The sequence below is a fragment of the Lepidochelys kempii genome, chromosome 6, assembly GCF_965140265.1.
Source record: "Lepidochelys kempii isolate rLepKem1 chromosome 6, rLepKem1.hap2, whole genome shotgun sequence".
NCBI lineage: Eukaryota > Metazoa > Chordata > Testudines > Cheloniidae > Lepidochelys > Lepidochelys kempii.
In genome coordinates, this window is record NC_133261.1 from 87,802,239 (window position 1) to 87,826,903 (window position 24,665).

The window sequence follows — 24,665 nt, forward strand, 5'->3', positions numbered from 1 at the left end:
GCCCCTTCCGCTGTGCCCTAGTTATGATCTTTAGGATGTCATGTGGGCCGCAGCTTTGTGCTAACTGGGCCGCAGGTTGAGAACACTGGGTTAGACAAACACCTATAAGGGATGGCCTATATAACACTTAGTTCTGCTTCAGTGCAGGGGACTGGACTAGATAACCTAGCGTGGTCCCTTCCAGTCCTACATTTCTATGATTATACATATAAAACTGGAAGCACCACAGAAACACCTTCTCAACTTTGCAGCACTCAACATGTACAGGTATGTTTCTTCTCCTACTTTCTGAGGTTGGCAATGGACATATTTTTCATTTGATCTTTTGTCATTTTTTTTAGGCCACAAAGCTTGTTCTTCCCATGGAGGTGGTTTAACTAGTCCTTCCTTTAACCAAAATCATGTAATTAGTAATAGTCCAAAACACTGCAGTAACAGTTTTGTAAGATGTAGTGTCCTGGAGCATTATTGTGGAACGTTTTTATTAACAAGCCAGGACCGGTAACTAATTGGCTCCTGGATACATGGTCTTCGATACTATAATGCCCCATACTGACCCCAGTCAAGACTTGCTGGTGTAGGCTGTTAGTCTGGCAGCAGTTGGGTTGGGCTTGTGGGAGAAGACAATGCACCATGTATAAGGGGGGATATTTAAAAAGTAAGAATGCTTTAGGTGAGACATCACTGGCAATGCAACAGGGGACCCAATTATGAGGTTTTAGATTCTGAGCAGTTAACTGCTCCTGGTTGAGAGGATGAGCTGCTTTCAGAGGATCCCATAGGGGGAACAGAGAAGCTGCAGATTTCTAATTACAAAGCAACAAAATGTAGTTTTTCATGGTGTTTTGTAACCGTTAATAAGTATTTTATGTAGACCTTGTCTTTGCTAGGCGGGTTTTGCCAATATTATTTAACTAATAGTTAAATTGCAAAAAAACCCTGGCTCTTATCTGCACTTGAAAGGTTTGCTGGTATAGCTACATCTGCACTAGGGCTTTTGCCAGCCTAGTAATGTTGGCAAAAATTACACCGCTAATTTATAGCTATGTTGGGAAAACTTTTAAGTACAGATCAGGCCTATTAAGTTTATTTTTAGTTTCATTAGGCTGTTCACAAGTACACAGAATAAGGTATTTTTGAAACGTGATTTTTTCCATATTATCAAATCCCTTGTTATGTAGCAGTCTAAATAAAATAGGAAAATGTCTGGTGAATGGAAGGATTAGTCTCCACAGCACTTCAGATTTCTCCAAGGCATCCAGGTGTTCAGTTCAGTTTCTAGATATCTATATCTACATAGATATCCTGACACTATGCCCACATAGAGGGAATAAGTAACCTGACTTTCTTCTTAAAATAAATGAGGAAACTTAATTGTAAACTGACAACAGCATGGGGCCATAATTATGCTGAAGATTTTTAATTTAAGTTCTGGCAAAAAGGGTTTATTGCTGTTCATGTATTGTTCAGCATGGATATGATTTAGTAGACTATCAAGAAAAATGCTAAATAATCTGTTATTGATTTGAAGTATAGCAATCAATGTGATTTTTATTATTTTTAAATTTTGTTGTGTTTAGTACCATACAAGACACCAATAAGGACCATCCCAGTCCAAAGGATATACAGACAAGACAAGAAGTACTAAGCGACCCAGAATATGGTTGTATTCTTTGTGTGTGTTTGTTATTTTTCCTTGTCCTCCCCAGATGAGAATGGGTAACTGATTTATGTGGTCCAGTGTTTTTGGGCCTCATTAATATATGTAATAATTTACATTCTATGACAGCTCTTTCTAGCTACAGTTTAATAAAAGAGCTGTTAGTAAGTCTGTCTCATACTTAAACTTCAGTTTCCTATTCACTACTCATCCCACCTCCTTGTGATTCAGCTGTGATTTGAAATTCCCAATGTAAGAACCCCTGCAATACTCCAGTTAGTGCTAAACACTTCATGCACTATCTTTGAATACATCCCAACCCAATCTCATCTAAAGAAACGTTCATGCTGTCATATCCAACTTTCAGTTCACACCTTAAATGAATTGAGAAATTTTGTGTTGTGGATTCTTACATGAACCCCATCGTTACAAAACTATTTTGAAGCCTTCCTTTATTAGTGTTTATTCTGAAAGTAGGAGAGGGAAGTCTATTATACAGTTATAAGATCTGACTGAGCAATACGTTTCTCTGCTATGTATAAAAAGATATAAGATAGTCACTAATTCACAATTTTGTGGTTAATGATTTTAAAGAGCTGTGAAATACATAATTGCTAATACGGCTAAAGGAGCAGTGCTCCACATTAAGGTAAATAGGTGAAGGCGAGTTACAATTTATTCATAAGTTTCAGAGTAGCAGCTGTGAATCTGAATCTGCAAAAAGAACAGGAGTACTTGTGGCACCTTAGAGACTGTAGACCACGAAAGCTTATGCTCTAATAAATTTGTTAGTCTCTAAGATGCCACAAGTACTCCTATTTATTCATAATTATTAATTAATAATTTAACCAAGAACGCTTGAAGCCTTGTCCAAGGATGGTTTTGTCAGCAGGAGGGAAGCCAGTGAAACTCTTGGGCCTGACTATCCCCACAGATGCAACTCATCTCCCATTGAAAAGTTGCGTGCATGCATTTCTGGAAAAAAATACGGACCTCTTATATGTTTAACAGCAAACATAAAACATTATAGTTAGGGAAGGAAGAATAGACAGCTCCTTGCTCCCCTTCCTGCTTCTCATCTGCCTAAAAAGTTTTGTCTTCTGAAGCCCTCTTAAGAGCTTAAAGATTTCAGTCATCTGCTTCCTCCCTGTGCTGTCCTTCCTTGCTACCTTTGCTGCTTCCTTCCTATGGAGTTTATCAGCTTTGAGCAAACCACCTGGACACCTCCATTATTCAAGCTTCTCTTAGCTGAACCCCGATTGGAAGCTGGAGAGATTTAATCCTATGGTAAATGAATCAGCATAGGGTGAACCATAAATGTCTGTGGTCTGTCCAGACCAAGGTACAAACGTGTTAGCTAATATGAGGTAAATGGTAATTGAGTAATTCCAGTTAAAAGACAAAACAAAAAACCTCTAAGCATTTTGGAGAATTGCGTTTTGAATAAATTGAAGTGGCACTGAAACTCAGTATTCAGATGTAGGGTTCTGATGTCCAGGCCAGGAGGTACCAGGTGCCAGCCAGCCAGCCTGTCCGTCCATCCCTCCCTGGCCCCATCTCACGCTGCACAAGACCTACAGGAGGAGATGGAGCCAGGTCTGGCATATATTCCTAGCTCTATCTCATAAACTGTAACCATCAAGGAGCCCTTCAATTAGATCAGCACCCTTGGTGCCAGAGGGATTGCAGGAGACGGTAGGAATTCCCTGCCTCCCCAGCCCCAGTGCTCATCACAAACCTGGCACCTCCCCTATCTAATCCATGGCCGTGAAACTACAGTCCCCTCCAGACGAACTACAATTACCAAGATGCTTTGCGCAGCGGCCAACGACGCTTGCTGAGTTTGGCGGGGGAGCCGCCACTCGGCCCAGTATCCACCAATAAGCGGCGAAAAGGGCCATGCGGCAGGGGCTTGGGTTGCGTTGTGTCGCGTGCGAGAATGGCGCGGTTTTCTTGAGGGGCGGGCAGGAGGAGGAGCCGCCGGTGGTGGTGGCGGAGGAGGGAAGGGCGGTCCCGCGGCTCGGCGGCATCTCCGGGGAGGATGCCGGTCCATTCCCGGGAGAAGAAGGAGAACAACCACGATGAGATGGAGGTGGATTACGGGGAGAACGAGGGGAGCTCCTCGGAGGAGGAGGAGACCGAGAGCTCGTCCGTGTCCGAGGAGGGGGACAGCTCAGGTAACCGGGAAGCGGGTTCGCGGGCGACGGCACCAGGGGCCGCTTGCAAATGCCGGGGGAGGGTGGCCGCTCGCGCAATTTCACTGCACGGGGAGGGGGCGTTAACGCCTTCCCCCGCTGTGTGTGTGTGGGGGGGGGGGCAGTCCTCCCCAGCCTCCGCACGGCAGCATCTGACCCCGCCCCTCCGCACGGCAGCATCTGACCACCACCCTCTTCAGCCCTCTCCCTTCCCCTTGCACGGCTGCGTCTGCCCCCTTCTCCCCTGTACGGCAGCTTCTGAATCCCCTTCTTCTTGGTGGGGTTGGGGGTGACAGCCCGCAGTCTCCCCTGCTGGGCAACTTGTAAAACCCCCTTTACTGGGGGTAGGGCCTTCCCGCTCTGCATGGCAGCTTGTGGACACAGCCCTTCTTCCTCTGCCTGGCACCTTTTGAGCCTCCTCTTCCCAAGGGGATATGTCTCACCCCCTCCTTGTTCATGGCAGCTTTTTGCTTTACCCCAGGGGACCACAGCCTGTGCCACCAGGCTCCCTCTGCATGTCTATTTCTTCTTGCCCTGTTGCCTGATGTGGGGGCCACAGCCCCCTTCACCTATCTGGTAGTTTCTCCTTTTCTGCCCTGGGGGGCACATCCCTTCTCTCCTTCCCTTATGTGGAAGATTTCATCCTGCTCCCTTCTTACATGGCAGCTTCTCCTTATCTGTCTTTCCTTGACTTGAATTACTATTTTTTTCCTCCCTATACACAATATTGTAGTATCTTGTCCCTTGCCAGGAGTGTGGCGTACAGTTGCCAACTCTTACAAGACAATATTATGCATCTCAGATAAGGCTTTTTAAATAAACTATGAATATTTAAAGAAACTGCAGAGAATTTCTTGTCAAAAGTTCCATAGAAAAGACTTTCCAAGGAATAAATATAATTTTTAAAATACTACATATCACTTACAAGAAATTATCTGTTGGTAGTGTTGTTGGTCCCAGGATATGATACACACAAGGTAGGTGAGGTAATGTCTTTTATTGGACCAACTTCAGTTATGTCAGTTTGTTGATGTTTGGCATTAGTGACGGAGCAGTTGAAACCTTCAGGATTGCAGCAAGGGGTGCATCAGGTAGTTATGTTCAGTATTTTGACTTGTTTATATTCATTGTGGGGAAAAAAGTGACGCTGCCTCCATGTCTGACTCTGCCCGGCGACTAGTGATGGTCCTCTATCCCTCTCCCACAGCCAGTGGGAGCTGCGGGGGGCGGCACCTGCAGCATACATTTCGAGCAGCATGGTTGCATGCATCTCTCCTCTGTGGGCTGCAGTGGGGAGGTTCTCCAGCTGCAGATGGCCCGTGGGCCAGGACTTTGAGACCCCTGCTGTTAAGCATAAGGGTTAATGCATAATATATACCTTCCACCAAGTTGGTCCAATAAAAGAAATTACTTTAGTGTCAATATTAATGTGGCTGTGAACTCAGTTGAAGCTACTATATTGCTTCAAACCGGCAAAAAGTGAGGTTGAGTTGGATAGGGAATTATTCTGCTTTAAATCAAGGGAAGAAGCTTTGGATGGAATAAAGTTTTGATAAGTACTGAAAATAATTGGTGAGCTTACCTTTAACATATTTAACTCCACTTGGTTTATTTTATCAACAGGTGTTGTCCAGAAGTTTTAGATATAGTTAGGCAACCAATACAGTCTGCCCTTGAGAATCAAGACTCCTCCAGTCCCACTCCCCTGAGTTTAGAAATGCCATATTAGTAGGGACCTACCAAATTCATGGTCTATTTTGGTCAATTTCACGGTCATAGGATTTTAAAAATTGTAAATTTCATGATTTCAGCTATTTAAATCTGAAATTGCTCCGTGTAACTTTAGGGGGCCTGACCCAAAAAAGAGTTGGGGGGGGTGTCTCACAAGGTTATTATAGGGGAGGTTGTGGTACTGCTACCCTTCTGCTCTGCCTCCAGACCTGTGCTGCTGGAGAACAGCAGCTGCTGGCAGGGAGTCCAGCTCTGAAGGCCGAGTCGCCACAAGCAGCAGCACAGAAGTAAGGATGGCAATGGCAAGGTATGGTATTGCCACCCTTACTTCTGTGCTGCTACATACTGAACTAGGCCCTTACTTTGCCGCCACTCTCAGCCTGCCCACCTCTGAAGACAGCAGCACAGAAGTAAGGGTGGCAAGCTATGGTGTTGAGTCAGAGCTGGGCACCCAGTCAGAGCCATCACTCTCCGGCCGCCCAACTCTGAAGGCAGCGCAAAAGTAAGGGTAGTAATACTGTGATCCCCTTAAAATAACCTTGTGACCTCCCCCTGCAACTCCTTTTTGGGTCAGCCACTCCAATTTGAGAAATGCTGGTCCCCCCCCCCCATGAAATCTGTATAGTATAGGGTAAAAGCACACAAGGCCAGTTTCATGGGGGGAGACCAGATCTCCTGGTCCGTGACGTGTTTTCATGGCTGTGAATTTGGTAGGGCCTTACATATTAGTGATGAATGTCAAAGCCACAAGTTATGCTCATCATCTCAGATGAGAAAGACATTTTGTAGGACACCTTGGTATATCTGTATTGGCCACATCTTATAGGAGAGCAAATTCAGAAATTTACTTGAAATACTATTTTTTCTATCTCTACCTTTAAGGCAGGCTGCCCTAATTACCACAAGTCCTGCCCTTCAGGCTTTAGAGGAAGAAGAAATTGTAATACATTTTAGAAACATACCAAAATTACCTAAAACAATTCTCCCATACATAAAGTTGTGTTTTTTTTTTTTTAATACCTTGAGGCATCCCAGGTCTAGAAATGAGTGATCTTTTGGGAAGTGGGGGATTTGATATCTCTGTCTCTATAAATCCTAGCCTGAAGGGCAGTGAGATATCTGACTTCTAACCAGTTACTTTTCCAGGACTATTACCCATCCTGCTTCTCAAGTTTGTGTAACTTTAGGGAAGAAATACCAAATTTTTGGAGATAGGGAATATAGTAAACTACTGGCAGATACTTTAAAGCTATTTGGAGGTTGGAAATGTTACAAATAATCCTAGTGGAGATGGATTAGTGGGCAGAGTGCAGGTGAGGCAGTCGGAGGTACATGATAAATCCAGTTGATCATGAAGGTGTGCTATTCCATGTGTTATGTATACATGAAATACTACCTTCTGCTAGGTGGAAGGTGAGTCTGGCTTGTGTGTGTATGTATGTACACAACTGTAGACATGGAGGGTCTATGGTTGTGCTAGCTGCAGCTGGAAGATGGCATTATTCTCTCATACTTTGAGATGGTGCATTCCGCATTGTAGCAGATGACCAGAGTACACATCCACACTACCCAGTATGTTGTGCAGGGGGGAAAGGGTCCAGAGGACCACTGATTCTCAAGGAGGATTGGGGTTGAGGTTGCTTATATTGATTTAAAATCTCTTGATATTGGTTTATGAAGTAAACTAATACTAATTAATTTGAAACAAAGCATTAGCTACAAAAATTACTTACTGAAACATGTCTAGAACCTGAAACATAGCTGAGACCCACTGAACTGTGGAACAAAGTAGAAGAAACTTTAGGATCCTGTGTGCCTTCCTGCCTTGTGTGAGGCAGACATCCTGAGGAGTAAATTGTTGGGGTAATTATGTAAGGGAGCTAAAGGTAAGAGTAGGAGGGTTTTTTCTTCCTCATATTTATACTGTCTGCAATGCAAGCCATTAACAGGCTATAACTGTTGCAAATATTCACGTCGAGCAATGGGTTATGGCTAGACAGGATATTTTACAAAACAACTAAATTATTTGGAGCCAGTAAGTTATGCACATTTTCAGTCCATATAACTTTCTGATTTTATTACTACACCTCTACCCTGATATAACGCCACCCGATATAACACGAATTCAGATATAACAAGGTAAAGCAGCACTCTGGGGGGCAGGGCTGCGTTTGCCGGCGGGTCAGCGTGTCTGGCTCCGACAGGCTGCTCTGAGCAGTGTGTTAAGGGTGCTGGGCTGGGGCCGAGTGGTTGGATAAGGGGCAGAGGGTCTCGGGGGGGTGGTCAGGGAGCAGGTGGGGTTGGATGGTTCTGAGGTTCTGGAGGTGAGGCGGTCAGGGGACAGGGAACGGGGGCATTGGATAGGGCGTGGGAGTCCCGGGGGACCTGTCAGGGCACGGGGGTGTGGATAGGGGTTGGGGCAGTCAGGGGACAGGGAGCAGGGTGGTTGGATAGGTGGTGGAGTCCTGGGGGTGATTAGGGACAGGTGGGGGTCTCTGGAGGGGGCAGTCAGGGGACAAGGAGCAGGGGAGCTTAGGGGCTGGGAGTCTTAGGAGGGGTGGTTGGGGCAGGGGGTCTCTGGAGGGAGTAGTCAGGGGACAAGGAGTGGGGTGGGGTTGCATGGGTCGGGGGTTCTGAGCGGTCAGTCATGGGGCAGGAAGTGACTATTAATAACTGAAATGCTCAAGGCCAAAGCAAGTTCAATATAACGCGGTTTCACCTATAACACGATAAGATTTTTTTGGCTCCCAAGGACCTCATTATATCGGGGTAGAGGTGTATTACCCTTGTCTATATTGCCTCTTCCCCTTATTGTTTACTTGTTGCATCTAGTCTTTAGTCAATAATGAATAATTTGTCCCATCCTACTGTTGCTTCTTGCCTGTTAACAGTAAAATAATATTTTAATCAACAGAAGTAATCTTCTGTGTTAAATATAACTTAATTTGAAATTGTAATTTCTGATCTAATAGTACTTCTGTTCTCTGAGTGTGTGTGTGTGTCTGTGAGTGTGTATGCAAACTATGGAGTCCGATACAGAATTCCCTGCCTACCTCTCAGAAGCTGCTGTGGTGAATGAAAACTCCCTGAAATGGCTGATGTCCTTTCTTTCAGAAGGAGCCCAAAAGTTCACGGTGACCTGCTCTTGTTCACCACCAAAGCTCTCCTCACTTGTGGAGTACCAATGTTCAATCATTCCACCATGCTGTTCAACTGTATGAGCCAGTGGGAGAGCTAGTGAGACAGCATAGTTTGAGGTGCCGACAGCATGTGGACAACCCAGCTGTCGTCAAATGTAAACTGTACCATTGTGATGCTGGCAGACCAGATGCCTGCTCGTCCCTAGGCCTCACTGAACACTGACAAATGCATGGCTGGAAGCCATTCTGGCTCACCTGTATGTTAGTATTGTTAAAATAGATCTTAAGTTTATAAGAATGTGTTTAGACTTGATGAAATGCTTGTAGGATGCTGCATGTATTGATCTCATTTATAACATCTATATCTTGTGGTATGAAGTTATATTGAATGTTTGCATTATAAACCTCTAACTGTGTAACTCACCAAACAGGAAAGGAGCATTAATTAGTATGTAAAATGCTTGTCCTGTACACAAGAAGCCCCGTTGCACCCAAATGAACCATTGTGAAACATCAAAGGACAAAGACTTTGACTGATTGCACCCATCTCCTCTTCATGAGTGTGGGGAGAGGAGGGAGAAGGCAAACGCTTGTCCCATGAGTTTGAAGTCTGGGGGAAGGGAATAAAAATTCCTGATCAGAAGGAACTGTATCACTGTGCTGCTTGGAATTTGGAGAGGGCAGTATTTCTAAGAATAAGTGTGGGGAGATCCCCATGCTGTTTAGCTTGGATTAGCTGTAAAGGATGTAGAATGCTTGCATGATGCATCAGCTTCTGTTACCTTTTGGAACCGAAGACTGTAACTCATTTGTGTGTGTATGTTTACCTGCATTAACCTTGTAAATAACTTATTTCTTTTTCCTTAGTTAATCTTTAGTTTGTTATAGGATTGGCTACAAGTATCTTTGGTGTGAGGTCTAAGGTGCAGGTGACCTCATGTAAGGGACTGGCCCTTTGGGACTGGGAGTAACCTGGTTTGTAACAGTCTGCCCTGAGGCTGGTATTCACATTTGTGAGCTACTCTAGACAGCTGGGCAACCATCTTCCATCTTTAATGCCTATCCGAAATCAGCACCTGGCTAAGAATCTCCTCATTAGTCTTCCCTGTTGCATCTACATTGAAGTTAAGTTGGTAGCAGCCTTATGAGGGAGTAGAGCTAATTTCTACTCATATTGTCTGATGCCTTCTGTGGTAACAGAGGAACACACAATTCCATATAGGACTGTCTACGAGATTGCGCCCCATCTTATTGGACACAGATTCCACTGTATTGATGATGGGTACAGGAACTCAAGACTTGCTTACTGAAACTCATATGGAGGAATTAGGATTCATTGTGTAGCTAGAGCTCTTTCAGGCAATGAAACAGCCACTCTGCTTAACAACACAGTTTGATGCAGCTTTCTGACACAAGATGGCTTTCCATTAGTCCCTATGTGAACAGCGTTCTTAATCAAGTTGAACTGAAGCTAAACTTTCAGATAGTCAAAAACAAAGAAAGAAACTATGATGCCGAACTTCTTTATTATCTGTACAGTGATCAGGTGAACAAAATTTACCTGACTTTTTCTATGTCCAAACCTGCAGGAAGCCTGGAGGATAAACCAAATGTTTCAGTTGGAAAGAACTAATGCAGGAAAGCTGCTGCAGGAATTGATGACATTCTACCAGAGCCTTGTGGTGAGAGTTGTGAAACCGTGTGTTTTTTTGAGAACTGGACTGCTGTGTTAAACTAAGACATCACCTTTAAGTCAAATTACTTACCACTTTGTGCAGTCTATTTTGGAGTCGCTTTTCAGCTGGAACTTTCAAAATACGCACTAAGTGTTCCTGTTGTCAAAGACATCAAAAGTAGGTGTCAAGATTTCATGTTGGAGTTCGTGAAATGGAGATTAAATCCCTTTCAGTACTAAGTCTTTCTATTGTGTTCCACCCTGCACGAGCTAGATGAAATATCAATCATTGTTTTGTAGAGACCTTGGACAGCTGAAGTAGTGGTAAAGAGTTTTGCTGGTTCACTGGCATACTCAAGACAACTGAGCAGAGTAGATTTTGGGTTGAAGTTCTCAAACACACTGCTGCTGGGGACAAAGACTTTAGTGGACTTGACTTATTTTCTCTTTTGTTGCTGTCGCTACCTTTTAGCAACACTGCAGTTGAAAGATTTTTCTCAGATGAATTTGATAAAAACAAAACTGTGCAACAAGGTACAAGAGGAACTTTTAGAAAACATTCTTTGAGTTAGGGCATATATGCAGTGACACAATCTGTTGTGAACAGTTTGCACCAATGAAATTATTGCATTGGTCACTGGTGTTATGTATTACCACCAGCAGAAGCATTCTACTTCCGATGAAGACTGCGAGGATGAAATGTTGCCTTTTAGAGACTAACAGTAACAAACCAATTCAACAGAAAATATGGACATTGACTGCCATCATTTAATGCAGTTAGAAATAAATGTGTTTTTTGTACAACATACGTGTGGGCTATTTTTAATGCTGTCATTAGCCATATTTTGTTTGAAACATCTGCCAACCCTCTATTGGGATACAGGTACCAGACTGGGGGTGGGGGGGGGTGGGTTGATTTTTGAATTTGATTGCCATCTCATAGCTTTGTTGCTAATGTGGATGAACTCCTGCTGGGGCTTGTAGCTTTTTTTATCAGACCTCTACTAGGTATCTAATTAAAGCTTTTGTTTGGTCTATACATCAAATAACAATGTATTTAATAAAAAATCTTCACTTCATTATACAGATTGGGCTATTTTTTAAGTGACTTTGGGTTATTAATAAAGTAGAAATCTGGCAAATCTGGTGATTCTTCACCCTTCTATATAGTTCATTGTATTAGCGTGGTATGACACATCAACCTCAATTTTTGTAGGAAAATTCTATCTGCTCTAAACTAACCTGCCAGTTTTCAGGCTGAGGTGACTAGACTTCTGAGCAAACTCAGGTTTATAGGGGAAAATGAGCTGCAATAATCACACAGTTACTTGTTGCGCTCCATAATAAGGTATGCATATTGAGTTTAAACATTTTTAATCACCAAATTTGCAGGGTCAGGAGCATCTTGCAAGGGAAAAATGTAAAAAATCAAAGGAATTTTTCACCAGCTTTTGCAGAGTAGTCCAGATTTTGCTGGATTTCTTTCAATTTGAGAGGTTTTGTTTTGTTTGTTTTTTAACCAAGTTGTGGTAGTCACTGTTACTTACTCAATACTGAGGTATTATTGCCTCTTTAAATTAGTATAAATATGTATATGTGGGTAACTTTTTTGGCTTAGAAAATCAGTTTATACAGCTATCAAGCAGGAAAGTAAGAGATTCAGTGTTTCATCTGTTTTGTCTTACTCTGCTAATCTGTATTGCTGTGTGCACAATACATTTTTTTTTTAATAAAGCTATGCTATGTAAAGTAATAAACTTTGAACAGGCCTGACTTTTTCAGAGTTGTTTAGCACCCACAACTTCCATTAACTTCAGTTGGACTTTTGGGTGCCCAGTACCTTTGAGAATGAAGATGTGTGATGCTCTGCTACATCTTATAACCCTGAAAGGAACAACTTTTTGCTAGGCACTGTATGAACACATAGCATTATGGGGTCCTGGTCCTTGACTGAGGCTCCTAGGGGCAGATGGAATGCAAATAATAAATTGTTCCTCTCCTCCCTTGTGTCATGTCTCCAGGCACAAAAAAGCTAGCACCAAGGTTTGCTCCCCACCTGCAAAAGTTCCCAGTTATAGTGTAGTTGCAGAAGATTCCATCCAGCCGAGAAGCCTAGGTGTGGAAGAAACCAGCAAGCACTATAATTATCACCACATGACAACTGTTGATATGCCGGCATTGGAGCTCTTCCTTTCCTGTGCAGATTGCCATGTTTAACAAAAAATAAGGAGGCTGAAGACTTGAGTGGTACTTGTATAAATCAGTCTGATACAGACACTTTGTTAAAATTCCCCATGGTAGACTTATGCTGGAATTAAAGAGGAGGCAAAAGAGCTTAGTATGGTCGCACCTAGCAGAGCTCTTTGGGACCGTAACTGGTGTTTTAAATCCAGACTGTCTCCATCTGGATATCTGTGAGGAATTGTCACTGTACTTCACAGAGATGAGAACTCATATCTGAAGTGGCCTCATGGGGACATCAAGAACAATGAGTCTAAGACAGCTTCCTCACAAACAATGCAGCCTGTTTGTCCAAGTAGTAGTCACGGAAATACTAACAGCAACTGGAACAGTCACGTGTGTCTTTGACCCTTCCTAGCTAATAAAAGAGCTGAAAACACTTGGAACCATTCCTAAAGGATGGTAGCATGTCTTTCAAATGGGGAATTCTCCTTCCTAACCAAGAAACAGATAATAGCCTGACCAGTGCTAAAGATGCTGCTGCCACTACCGCTACTGCTAAATACTAGTGACCTTGCCAGTTACCATCTGATACAGCCTCCTGAAGAAAAGCATCTCTCTTTCACGAAGAGAAGTTGGAACCAAAAAAAAGTGGTATTATCAAACCCACCTTGTCTCTGTTTTCTAGGCAAGCCAATCAAGAAGCTAGTCAAAAAAGCTCCAGTGTCAACAATGCTCCGCTGGTATCCTGGTTATTTTTAGTTTAGAGACAAGGCATTGTTTAGAGACAGCACCAATTGCTCTAGGGGATGACCTGTCTATGTACAAGAGAATTATATCCAGCCTCATTAATAGATCTGTGACATTCAGTGCTAATGAAATTATCTTGTCTCCCCTCCATGATATTGTAGGGGTGAACAGAAATGTCCTTTAAATAACTCTTAGGGTATGTCTACACTACAAAATTAGGTCGATTTATAGAAGTCAATTTTTAGAAACCGATTTTATACAGTCAATTGCATATGTCCACACTAAGCACATTAAGTCGGCGGGGTGCATCCTCACTACCGTGGGTAGCATCGACTTACAGAGCAGTGCACTGTGGGTAGCTATCCTACAGTTCCTGCAGTCTCCACCGCCCATTGGAATTCTGGATTAAGCTCCCAATACCTGATGGGGCAAAAACATTGTCGTGGGTGGTTTTGGGTACATGTCATCGTCAGTCGCCCCTCCCTCCGTGAAAGCAAAGGCTGACAACCATTTCGTGCCTTTTCTGTGCAGATACTATACCACAGCAAGCATGGAGCCTGCTCAGCTCACCGTCACCACTGCTGTTGTGTCCTGGGTGCTGCTGTCAGCAGACGGTGCAGTTGGACTGCTAACCATAGTCATCCACTGCTTCCGCTGCAACTCTGCTCTCTGGTGCGATGAATCCACCTCACAGGTCCTCTCGTCGTTCTGTAGAAATATCTATTCTCGTGGCATCTGTCGTCATCCACTGCTTCCGCTGCAACTCTGTTCTCCTGCAGATGCCATACCATGGCAAGCATGGAGCCCACTCAGCTCACCACTGCTGTTGTGAGCATTGTAAACACCTCGCGCATTATCCTATAGTATGTGCAGAACCTGCAAAAGCAGGTGAGGAGGCGACGACAGTGCGATCACAATAGTGATGAGGACATGGACACAGACTTCTCTCAAAGCACGGGCCCTGGCAATTTGGACATCATGGTGGTAATGGGGCAGGTTCCTGCCGTGGAATGCTGATTCTGGGCCCGAGAAACGACCACAGACTGGTGGGACCGAATAGTGTTGCAGGTCTTGGATGATTCCCAGTGGCTGTAAAACTTTCGCATGCGTAAGGGCACTTTCATGGAACTTTGTGACTTGCTTTCCCCTGCCCTGAAGTGCAAGAATACCAAGATGAGAGCAGCCCTCGCAGTTGAGAAGCGAGTGGCGATAGCCCTGTGGAAGCTTGCAACGCCAGACAGCTACTGATCAGTCAGGAATCAGTATGGAGTGGGTAAATCTACTGTGGGGGCTGCTGTGATCCAAGTAGCCAACACAATCACTGAGCTGCTGCTATCCAGGGTAGTGACCCTGGGAAATGTGCAGGTCATAGTGGATGGCTTTGCTGCAATGGGATTCCCTAACTGTGGTGGGGCCATAGACGGAACCCATATCCCTATCTTGGCACCGGAGCACCAAGCCGGCGAGTACATAAACCGCAAGGGGTACTTTTCAATAGTGCTGCAAGCACTGGTGGATCACAAGGGACATTTCCCCCACATCAATGTGGGATGGCTGGGAAAGGTGCATGACGCTCGCATCTTCAGGAACTCTGGTCTGTTTGAACAGCTGCAGGAAGGAACTTACTTCCCAGACCAGAAAATTACTGGTGGAGATGTTGACATGCCTATAGTTATCCTTGGGGACTCAGCCTACCCCTTAATGCCATGGCTCATGAAGCCATACACAGGCACCCTGGACAGTAGTAAGGAGCAGTTCAACTATAGACTGAACAAGTGCAGAATGGTGGTAGAATGTGCATTTGGACGTTTAAAAGCACGCTGGCGCAGTTTACTGAGTAGGTTAGACCTCAGCGAAACCAGTGTTCCCATTGTTATTGCTGCTTGCTGTGTGCTCCACAATACCTGTGAGAGTAAGGGGGAGACGTTTATGGCGGGGTGGGAGGTTGAGGCAAATTGCCTGGCGGCCGATTACACACAGCCAGACACCAGGATGATTAGAAGAGCACAGCTGGGCGCCCTGCGCATCAGAGAAGCTTTGAAAACCAGTCTCATGACTGTCCAGGCTGCGTTGTGACAGTTCTGTTTGTTTCTCCTTTATGAAAACCTGCCCCCTTGGTTCACTCTACTTCCCTGTAAGCCAACCAACCTCCCACCTTCGATCACCACTTTCAGAGGCAATAAAGTCATTGTTGTTTCAAAATCATGTATTCTTTATTAATTCATCACACAAATGGGGGAAAACTCGCAAGGTAGCCCAGGAGGGGTAGGTGAGGAGGGAAGCACTGGGGGGGGGGGGGGGAGGAGGAAAGGACAAGGCCACACTAAAGTTCAAAACTTACTGAATGCCAGCCTTCTGTTCCTTGGGCAGTCCTCTGGGGTGGAGTGGCTGGGTGCTCATAGCCTCCCCTGCCCGCGTTCTTGGACGTCTGGGTGAGGAGGCTATGGAACTTGGGGAGGTGGTTACACAGGGGCTGCAGCAGCGTGCTGCCTTTCCTGCAGCTCCACCAGACACCTGAGCATGTCAGTTTGCTCCTCCATTAGCCTCAGCATTGCATCCTGCCTCCTCTCATCATGCTCCTCCTTCCTCTCATCGCATTCATTTAATGCTTTCCTGGACTCTGCCATTGTTTGCCTCCATGCATTCTGCTGAGCTCTTTCAGTGCTGGAGGACTGCATGAGCTCTGAGAACATGTCATCGCGAGTGCAGTTTTTTTCCGCCTTCTAATCTGCGCTAGCTGCTGGAACGGAGATGATAGGGGGAGCGTAGAAACATTTGCAGCTGTTGGAGGAAAAAAAGGGAGAGTAGTTTTTAAAAAGATACATTTTAGAGAACAAAGGAAAGACTATTTCACCCTGAATCAAGCGATTCACATTACATAGCACATGTGCTTTTGGTACAAGGTTGCATTTTACCTCTCATGAGTGCCTGCCTGTCACATCACACATGCTTGGCTGGGCAACAGAATTCGGCGTGCAGGCAGCCATGGTAAGGCAAAAGGTTTCAGCTTCTTCAACCTTCATAACATCTGGGAATGGTTTCAAACAGCAGCACCCTCCTTTCCCATACCAAGCAAAGCCCATTGGGTTGGCCGTTTAAAAGGAGGGGCTGCGGTTTTAGGGTGAGTGTGCAGCACAACCCAACCCATGCCCCAATACTCTGGGATGATCACTTCAGACCCCGCCCCCTATGTGGCTATGTGGCCTATGTGGGAAGATCCCTGTCAGCAAAGTGCGAACAGCTCAGCATGAACGGGCCTCCCCCCCACTGCGGGGCTAACAGTGGGGATGATTTCTTTTCAGCCAAAGGCAAACAGCACAGCAGGAATAAGCACCTCTGAATGTCCCCTTAAACAAATTTCCTGTATTTCAACCAGGTGACCATGAATGATATCGCTCTCCTGAGGCTAACACAAAGAGATAAAGAATGGATGTTGCTTGAATGCCACCAAAGCCTGGGCCCATTCGCTGCAATGCTTTGTTCTGCAATAATTCCAGGCTACTTGCTACTGGCTTGGCATGGTAAAGGCTTTTAGAGTACCCCCAGAAGAGCTTCATGGAGATGTCCCTGGAGGATTTCTGCTCCATTCCCAGACAAGTTAACAGACTTTTCCAGTAGCTATACTGGCCGCGAATGCATCCCAAGTCTTTAGGGAAAATTAATCATTAAACACGCTTGCTTTTAAACCCTGTATTATATTTACAAATGTACACTCACCAGAGGTTCCTTCTCCGGCTTCATGGTACGGGAGCCCACGTTGGGAGGGTATTGGCTACAGGGTGATGAACAGTTCCTAGCTGCCGGGGAGAAGGGATTCTCCGCTTGCCTGCTGCTTGCCGCTATCCTCAACCACCTCCTCATCTTCCTCATCCACAAAATCCTCATCCCTGTTGCATGAGACTCCCCCCTTGCAGGTGTCCACGGACAGTGGTGGGGTAGTGGTAGGGGACCCCCCTAGAATTGCATGCAGCTCATCATAGAAGCAGCATGTGTAGAGCTCTCACCCGGAGTGACCGTTTGCCTCCTTTGTTTTTTGAAAAGCTTGCCTGAGCTCCTTAATTTTCATGCGGCACTGCTGTGTGTCCCTGTTGTAGCCTCTGTCCATCATGCCCTTGGAGATTTTGACATATATATTGGCATCTCATCTTTTGGAATGGAGTTCTGCCTGCACAGATTCTTCTCCCCATACAGCGATCAGATCCAGTACCTCCCATTCCGGCCATGCTGGAGCTCTTTTGCGATTCTGGGACTGCATGGTCACCTGTGCTGATCAGCTCGCCACGCTGGCCAAACAGGAAATGAAATTCAAAAGTTCCCGGGGCTTTTCCTGTCTACCTGGCCAGTGCATCTGAGTTGAGAGCGCTGTCCAGAGCGGTCACAATGAGCACTCTGGGATAGCTCCCGGAGGCCAATACCGTCGAATTGCGTCCACACTACCCCAAATTCGACCCAGCAAGGTCGACTTTAGCACTAAACCCCTCGCCGGGGAGTACAGAAATAGATTTTAAGAGCCCTTTAAGTCGACAAAACAGGCTTCGTCGTGTGGATGGGTGCATGGTTAAATCGACCTAACTCTGCTAAAGTTGACCTAAACTAGTAGTGTAGACCAGGGCTTAGTGTCCCCATTTAAAATTTTGTTTTGTTAATGTTTGCTGAACTCTGGTGCATCCAGCTAACTTTCTTCTGACTCCCCTGCCTTTGAGTGGTGAGAGCTCACAATACGCGTCTCTTGAGACGCCTTGCCTTCTCTTCTACCGAGAAGTCCTCTGGGAAAGATTTGGGAGAAACTCCTAAAAGAGGGTGGGGGAAAAACAAAGCAGAAACTCTTGTGGAAAAACACTTTTCAAGTTCTCTTGTACATCATAGAGAACAAAAAAGCAAATTCCACCCTGAAAAACGATAAGATTTACATTCAATATTTTGGAGCACGTACCCCGATACCATCAAGGATTCTCTCCATTTCTAGGACATTTAACATTTATCTGCATCTGAATTAAGAAAGCAACTAAGCCTCTGTGTACCTCTATAATAATAGGAGATGTCAAGCAAAGTTTTTAGGGAAAGGCTAAAGAGAGCAGAAGAGCTTTGCCAAAATCCAACATTCCTTGCTTTTTTTTTTAAGTTTTTTAAAAAAGGTACTTTGATCTCTAAATGCAAGTATATTTAAGGAAATATTCAGAAATGTCAATAAAATAACTCTGGCAATGGTGATGAATCTGTTTTTATTGCATTGCTTTAAAATATTTATTTAAATAGTCACTAAGATAGATGAGGGAGATTCCTATACTTGAGCTCTTTGGCTGCAAAACCAAGAAAGCAATTTAATATAATGAAAATAGTCTTCAAAACTGAAGAATTACAACTTTCTTTTTTTAGTGGAGGTTAATTTATACAAAATATCAGTCTATGGATAAGCAATATAACTCCATGGACTATGCACTCATTTTGTGTGGTTTGCTATTGCTTCAACTAACTAAACTGATCTCCATTTCTTGTAATTCTAGAAGAAACCCAATTAGGTTAGTTAATTTTATATACCACAGCAAATGTAAGGTAGCTTTGAAATTTGGAATTGTCTTCAGCAGGGGACTAGTATCTCTTAAACCTTTAGCTTACAGAACACCAGTAGCTGGCTCAGTTTTTCATAAATTGTTTATGGTTAGCTTGGTCTTAAGTTGTATAAAACTGGTAAGTTAATTTCCAGTACATTTATTCTCAGATATAGTTGTCAAAACCTTACCCGCTCCCCCTTTTTTTTTTCTTCCAGAAATGGATGATGAGGACTGTGAAAGGAGAAGAATGGAATGCTTAGATGAAATGTCCAATCTTGAAAAACAATTTACAGACCTCAAAGATCAGTAAGTAGTCAAACATTTTTAAAAAGTCTCTCTTTCTTTGCGGGCTCATTCTTTCAGTAGTGCTGTAAGTGACCACGAACAGTCAAGTCTTTCCTTTCCTGTGTTGCAGGAATTACTCTCATCTGGATTCTACCATTACAGCAGCTGTTGACTCTTTAAAGAGCATGGTGTTAAATTGGCGTTCTGAGATGAAATAATTGTGCGAGTAGCCAAATTTCTGCTTTCTTCTCATTAGAATTTTTAGGGGGAAGATAAATGTAGTTTTTAGAGTAAGAAAGGGGATCGCAAATGCAGTTGCTGGGTGGAAGTGCCTGCATGAGTCTCCTGTCCAAAAATGCTGAGGGGATATATGTAGACTTGCATTCTTGTGCCATCAGGACTCCTTTTCCTTCCTTATGTCATATGCAACCAGAGGCATCCCCCCAGCATTAATTAAAAGTGTGTCTAGAATTAAGTTTTCGACATCAGTGTAGCAGACTGCAAAATTTGACTTCTCCCTTAGCTGATAGTCTCACCAATAAAGTATGTTTTGAATTGTCATTTAGATTTTGTTTTCAGAAATAATTCTGTAAGGTCAAAAATTTGTGCTTTAGCAGCAATTAATACCTATCAGCCTACTTCACTGTCTTTAGATAGGTTTATCTTTAATAGACATGAAGTGAAAACTAAAACAAGCAGGTGAGCTACACCCTACAGCTTTCAACTTAACTTTTAAAAAGTGTATTGCATATCAGTTATCACTATTGAACCCAGAGGCTCCACTTGAAAATGGGGCTCTGTTGTCTTACTAACTCTAAAAACTGTTCATGATACTACATTGTAATCTTTAGACTTAACCTGTCTGTTCTGTAGGTAAAGGATTTTTCCCACATCACTCTGCCAATTAATATCAACTTGTTCAGAAGGGAACAATTTTAGAGGTTTTAAAATATCAGCTCACTTTCTATGCCAGTTGAGTATGCGATATCTTAGCTGAAGGTGCCAGTTAGTGTTCATTGTCATGGTGGGAATATTTTGTGTGGATGCAGAATCTGTCCACTGAGAACTGATATGAAGGCTCATCTCATTCCATTTAGATTGCTCATCTTTTTGCATGTAGTGTCATCTGATGATTCAGTTGCTGCCAATCTGGGTAATCTTCGTAAAAGTTTCTGTATACCATCCCCAGTTCCTAGTCACTTGGTGTTTTTTGTTTATTTTTAAAGTGAAGAGATCATATTCTGCCATTAATATCTGTGATTCCATCTTCAGAAAGAAGGGATAGAAAATAAGAAGGGATAGAAATGCTATGCTTGTACATCTTTCCTAGAAGGGTGAAGTATACAAAAAGAAAATAGTTTACTTTAAAAGTGACTTTTTTGTCTTGGAATTTAGAGTGGCAACAGATGTAAATTTCTAGGTTTTAATAGATCTGTCATGAGATTATTAAATTTTATGATTGTAGATATGGGATTGTCTAAAGAATTCTTGCATATGAAACTGTCATTTCTGCTATTCTGCTTGTGTTGGCTCTTAAGTAATAAACTACATTTTTTATTTTAAGACTTTACAAAGAAAGATTAAGCCAAGTGGATGCAAAACTACAGGAGGTCATAGCTGGAAAGGCACAAGAATACTTGGAACCATTGGCAGCTTTACAAGAAAACATGCAAATCCGAACAAAGGTGGCAGGTAGGAATGTGACATGATTGTTGCTGTTTAACAGTGTAGATCTACTATGCAACTTTAAAGTCAGGTGACTCCTTCTAGAACAGGGGCGGGCAAACCTTTTGGCCTGAGGGCCACATCGGGTTTCCAAAATTGTATGGAGGACCGGTTAGGGGAGGCTGTGTCTCCCCAAACAGCCAGACGTGGCCCGGCCCCCGCCTCCTATCCGACACCTCCCCCCACCACTTCTCGCTCCCTGATGGCTTCCCCTAACTCCTGCCCCATCCAACCCCCGTACCCAATGGCCCCCCCAGGACTCCTACTCCATCCACCACTCCCTGTCCCCTGACCATCCCCCACCCCTGCCTGCCCCCTGCCGCCCCATGCAACCCCCCCTCTCATTCCTGACTTGCCCCCTGGGACCCCTACCCCATCCAACCCCCTGTTCCCCGCCCTCTGACCGCCCCGACCCCTATCCACACCCCCGCCCCTGACCACCACCCCCAACTCCCCTGCCCCCTTACCACGCTACCTGGAGCACTGGTGGCTGGTGGCACTACAGCTGCACTGCCTGGAGCACCGGGTCAGGCTGCGGCTCTGCAGCTGCGCTGCCTGGCTGCCCAGAGTGTTGCGCCGGAGGCGTGGCGTGCTAAGACTGTGGGGGCGGGGCCGGGGGCTAGCCTCCCGGGCCTGGAGCTCAGGGGCCTGGCAGGAGGGTCCCGCGGGCTGTAGTTTGCCCACCTCTGTTCTAGAACATGTGACTATTATAAATTTTGAAATATCTCAGAAGAGAAATCTAGTGGACACTTTTTTAGCAGAAGCCAACATTGTAATAGGTTGTCTGTCTTCTCAAAGTACTGTCTAATTAAACTCTAGGCAGTGTGATGTTATCTTGTGCTGCATCTGTTCTCTGTCTCTGTAGCATTGTACAAAATGATTACATTTCTGCATTAATAAGGGCTACTATTTCTATTAGTGTCAGAGGATTTCAAAAATAAAGGATATGAAAATGTGAGGGAGACTTTTGCCACTTAGATTAATCTTAAATGGATCAAATTTTGAGTTCAAACTACTTGATACTTTTTTACGGCTTTAAAAATCTTGTTTTGAGTTGTGATGTGAGTTGTCTTTTACAAACTTTAAAACTGCTACTGTATTTTATTGGAACTTGTTAGATCCCTTAACATACAGTGCTAGAAGACAATATGACACACATGCACACTTAAGCTTGTAATTTTTAACATCTGGCACACTGAATATATTCTAACACTGTCTAGTTTCTAGTTACAGTTTTGTATAACCAGTTCAGCTGCCTTGTAATCCATGTCTCCAGATCTTACTACGCAGAGGTTATAGGGCATGTATATTCCGTAACAATGGGTCTACAGCAGGTGTTCAATTCTGACCCCAAAAAAAGAAAAACCAAACAATTCCAGGAATTTTAAACTCCTAGAATTTAGCTAAATTGAATCTTAACATCTGGATACAGTTTTAATAAGAACTCTTGTCAACTCCATTTTGTCAGCTGAGGTAGAGTATTAGTCATGCCGCATGGCAGTTACATGGAACGCTGACATGACAAAAAAATCGAAAACAAAGATCTGCTCCTCCTGTTCTACCGCAGTACTAAGTTTTTTGGATGGTGATCTCTTCAACCAGATTAATCCACGGATGCTCAACCTGTCTGTGATAGGAGAGGGGTTTCCCCTAACACAGGTTAGAAAAGAGCCTATGAGGAGACTTCCTACCAAAGAACTTGATGTACATGAACTCCTCCCTGAGGGGAAATAATGAAGTAAGCTCCAGCAGCTTCACTTAGGCTATGCTAATGTGGACAGACTCCATGTTCACTTTTTGGGTTTCTTACTGTCACTCAGGAAGCCATGGCCTCTAGAACAGTGGTTCTGAATCTTCTCAGACTACTGTACCCCTTTCAGGACTCTGATTTGTCTAGTGTACCCCCAAGTTTCACCTCACTTAAACTACTTGCTTACAAAATCAGACATAAAAATACAAAACTGTCATAGCACACAATTACTGAAAAATTGCTTACTTTCTTGTTTTTACCATGTAATTATAAAATCAATTGGAATATAAATATTGGACCTACATTACCGTGTATAGTATATAGAGCAGTATAAACAAATCATTGTATGAAATTTTAGTTTGTACTGATTTTGCTAGTGATTTTTATGTAGCTTGTTGTAAAACTAGGCAAGTATCTAGATGAGTTGATGTACCCCTGGAATACCTCTGAGTATACCCAGGGGTATGCGTGCCCCTGGTTGAGAACCACTGTTCTAGAAGAAACTCTTGCAATCTACTTTTCCTGCATTCCATGCACAAGTTATGTTATCAGGCCATGTCTACCCTACAAAATTATGTTGATCTAACTTACATCAGAATACAACCACTGCAATTATCAAGTTTCAGAGTAGCAGCCATGTTAGTTTGTATCCGCAAAAAGAAAAGGAGTACTTTTGGCACCTTAGAGACTAACCAATTTATTTGAGCATAAGGTTTTTTTTCCTGATCACTCTTGTTACAGCGTGTATGGTAACACCCATTGTTTCATGTTCTCTGTGTATATAAAATCTCCCTACTGTATTTTCCACTGCATGCATCTGATGCAGTGAGCTGTAGCTCATGAAAGCTTATGCTCAAATAAATTTGTTAGTCTCTAAGGTCCTTTTCTTTTTGCAATTATCAAATCACTTGTGTGTGTATGCACGCTTGGCTACTTGTGTTGGCAGTGTGTGTCCTTACTAGGAGTGCTTGTACCAATATTATTGTCAGTGTGAGGCATTGTGGGATGGTTCCTGAAAGCCAGTAGCAGTTGATGTAAGCAACACAGTATCCACACTGACACTGCATCAATGGTGACTCTCTGGGAGGGGGCAGGAGGTTGGGATGCAGGATGGGATCAGGGGGTCGGCACTTACCTGGGGCAGTGCCAGCTCCTGAAAGCGAGCTGCACACCCCTCTGGCAGTGGCTCAGTGGTCGGGGCAGGGACAGCACGTGAGGACACCCCCACACACACCTCCCGGGGCTGCAGGGATATGCTGCCCACTTCTTGGAGCAGCGTGGAGTGGGCAGGCAGGAAGCCACCTTAGGCTATGTCTACACTGCCACTTTCAGCGCTAAAACTTTAGTTGTTCATGGGTGTGAAAAAACACCCCCCTGAGCAACAAAAATTTTAGCGCTGAAAAGCACCAGTATAGACAGCGCATACCGCTCATTCTGGGTGGTTATTTTTTATTGCTGGGAGAGCTCTACCCCGGCGATAAAGCATGACTGCACTGCCCATGTCACAGTGTGGCCAGTCCCGCTGAGCTGCTGGTGGTGGCGGCAGCAGCTCGGGACCCCCTGGCCCTTTTAAATCGCCCAGGGGCTGGGTGGTGTATGGGGGTGGCAGGCGGGGTCGGGGGAGAGATCCGGCACTGAATATTCATGGAGCCTGGGCACCACAGGCCCATGCAACTCGCTGCCCCTGGCTGGGATCATAGAAAACTGACATAGCAACTCAGATACTATGAAAGGTGCTGACATAAAGCAATATATTAGACCTCATTCTTGAACAAATTCTTTGAAGAGGAAAGCTGCTCAGTTCATTTGCATTATAATACTGTGATTTGTCCTCTGAAAAGTGCAAGATCTTCCATACATGCACATACCAACGTTCTCCAGGGTTAGGATATTTAGCATACAGCCAGTAGTCTTGTTCTCAGTGTTAAGGAACACCACCCTTATATGAATCATCCAAATACAGGTACACATAGTTCTACTTCTTGGAGAGGAAAACTTGGATAATTTTGAGAAGCTTTTCA

At 44.1% G+C, this 24,665-nt stretch overlaps 1 protein-coding gene across 2 annotated transcripts in view; it reads left to right on the top strand.

The window, feature by feature from the left end:
* Window positions 1-3,536: 3,536 nt before the first annotated feature.
* BRMS1L (BRMS1 like transcriptional repressor) overlaps window positions 3,537-24,665 on the top strand; it is a 42,102-nt gene continuing 20,973 nt past the window's right edge. Inside the window, exons 1-4 of one of the 2 annotated variants that reach the window (XM_073349055.1) lie at window positions 3,752-3,837; window positions 10,316-10,408; window positions 19,100-19,190; window positions 20,734-20,861. In XM_073349055.1, coding sequence (XP_073205156.1) covers window positions 19,102-19,190; window positions 20,734-20,861 — 217 coding nt within the window. In that variant the 5' untranslated portion in view covers window positions 3,752-3,837; window positions 10,316-10,408; window positions 19,100-19,101. Of the gene's footprint in view, window positions 3,838-10,315; window positions 10,409-19,099; window positions 19,191-20,733; window positions 20,862-24,665 lie in introns of both variants that reach the window. The other variant, XM_073349054.1, reaches the window with a different exon arrangement.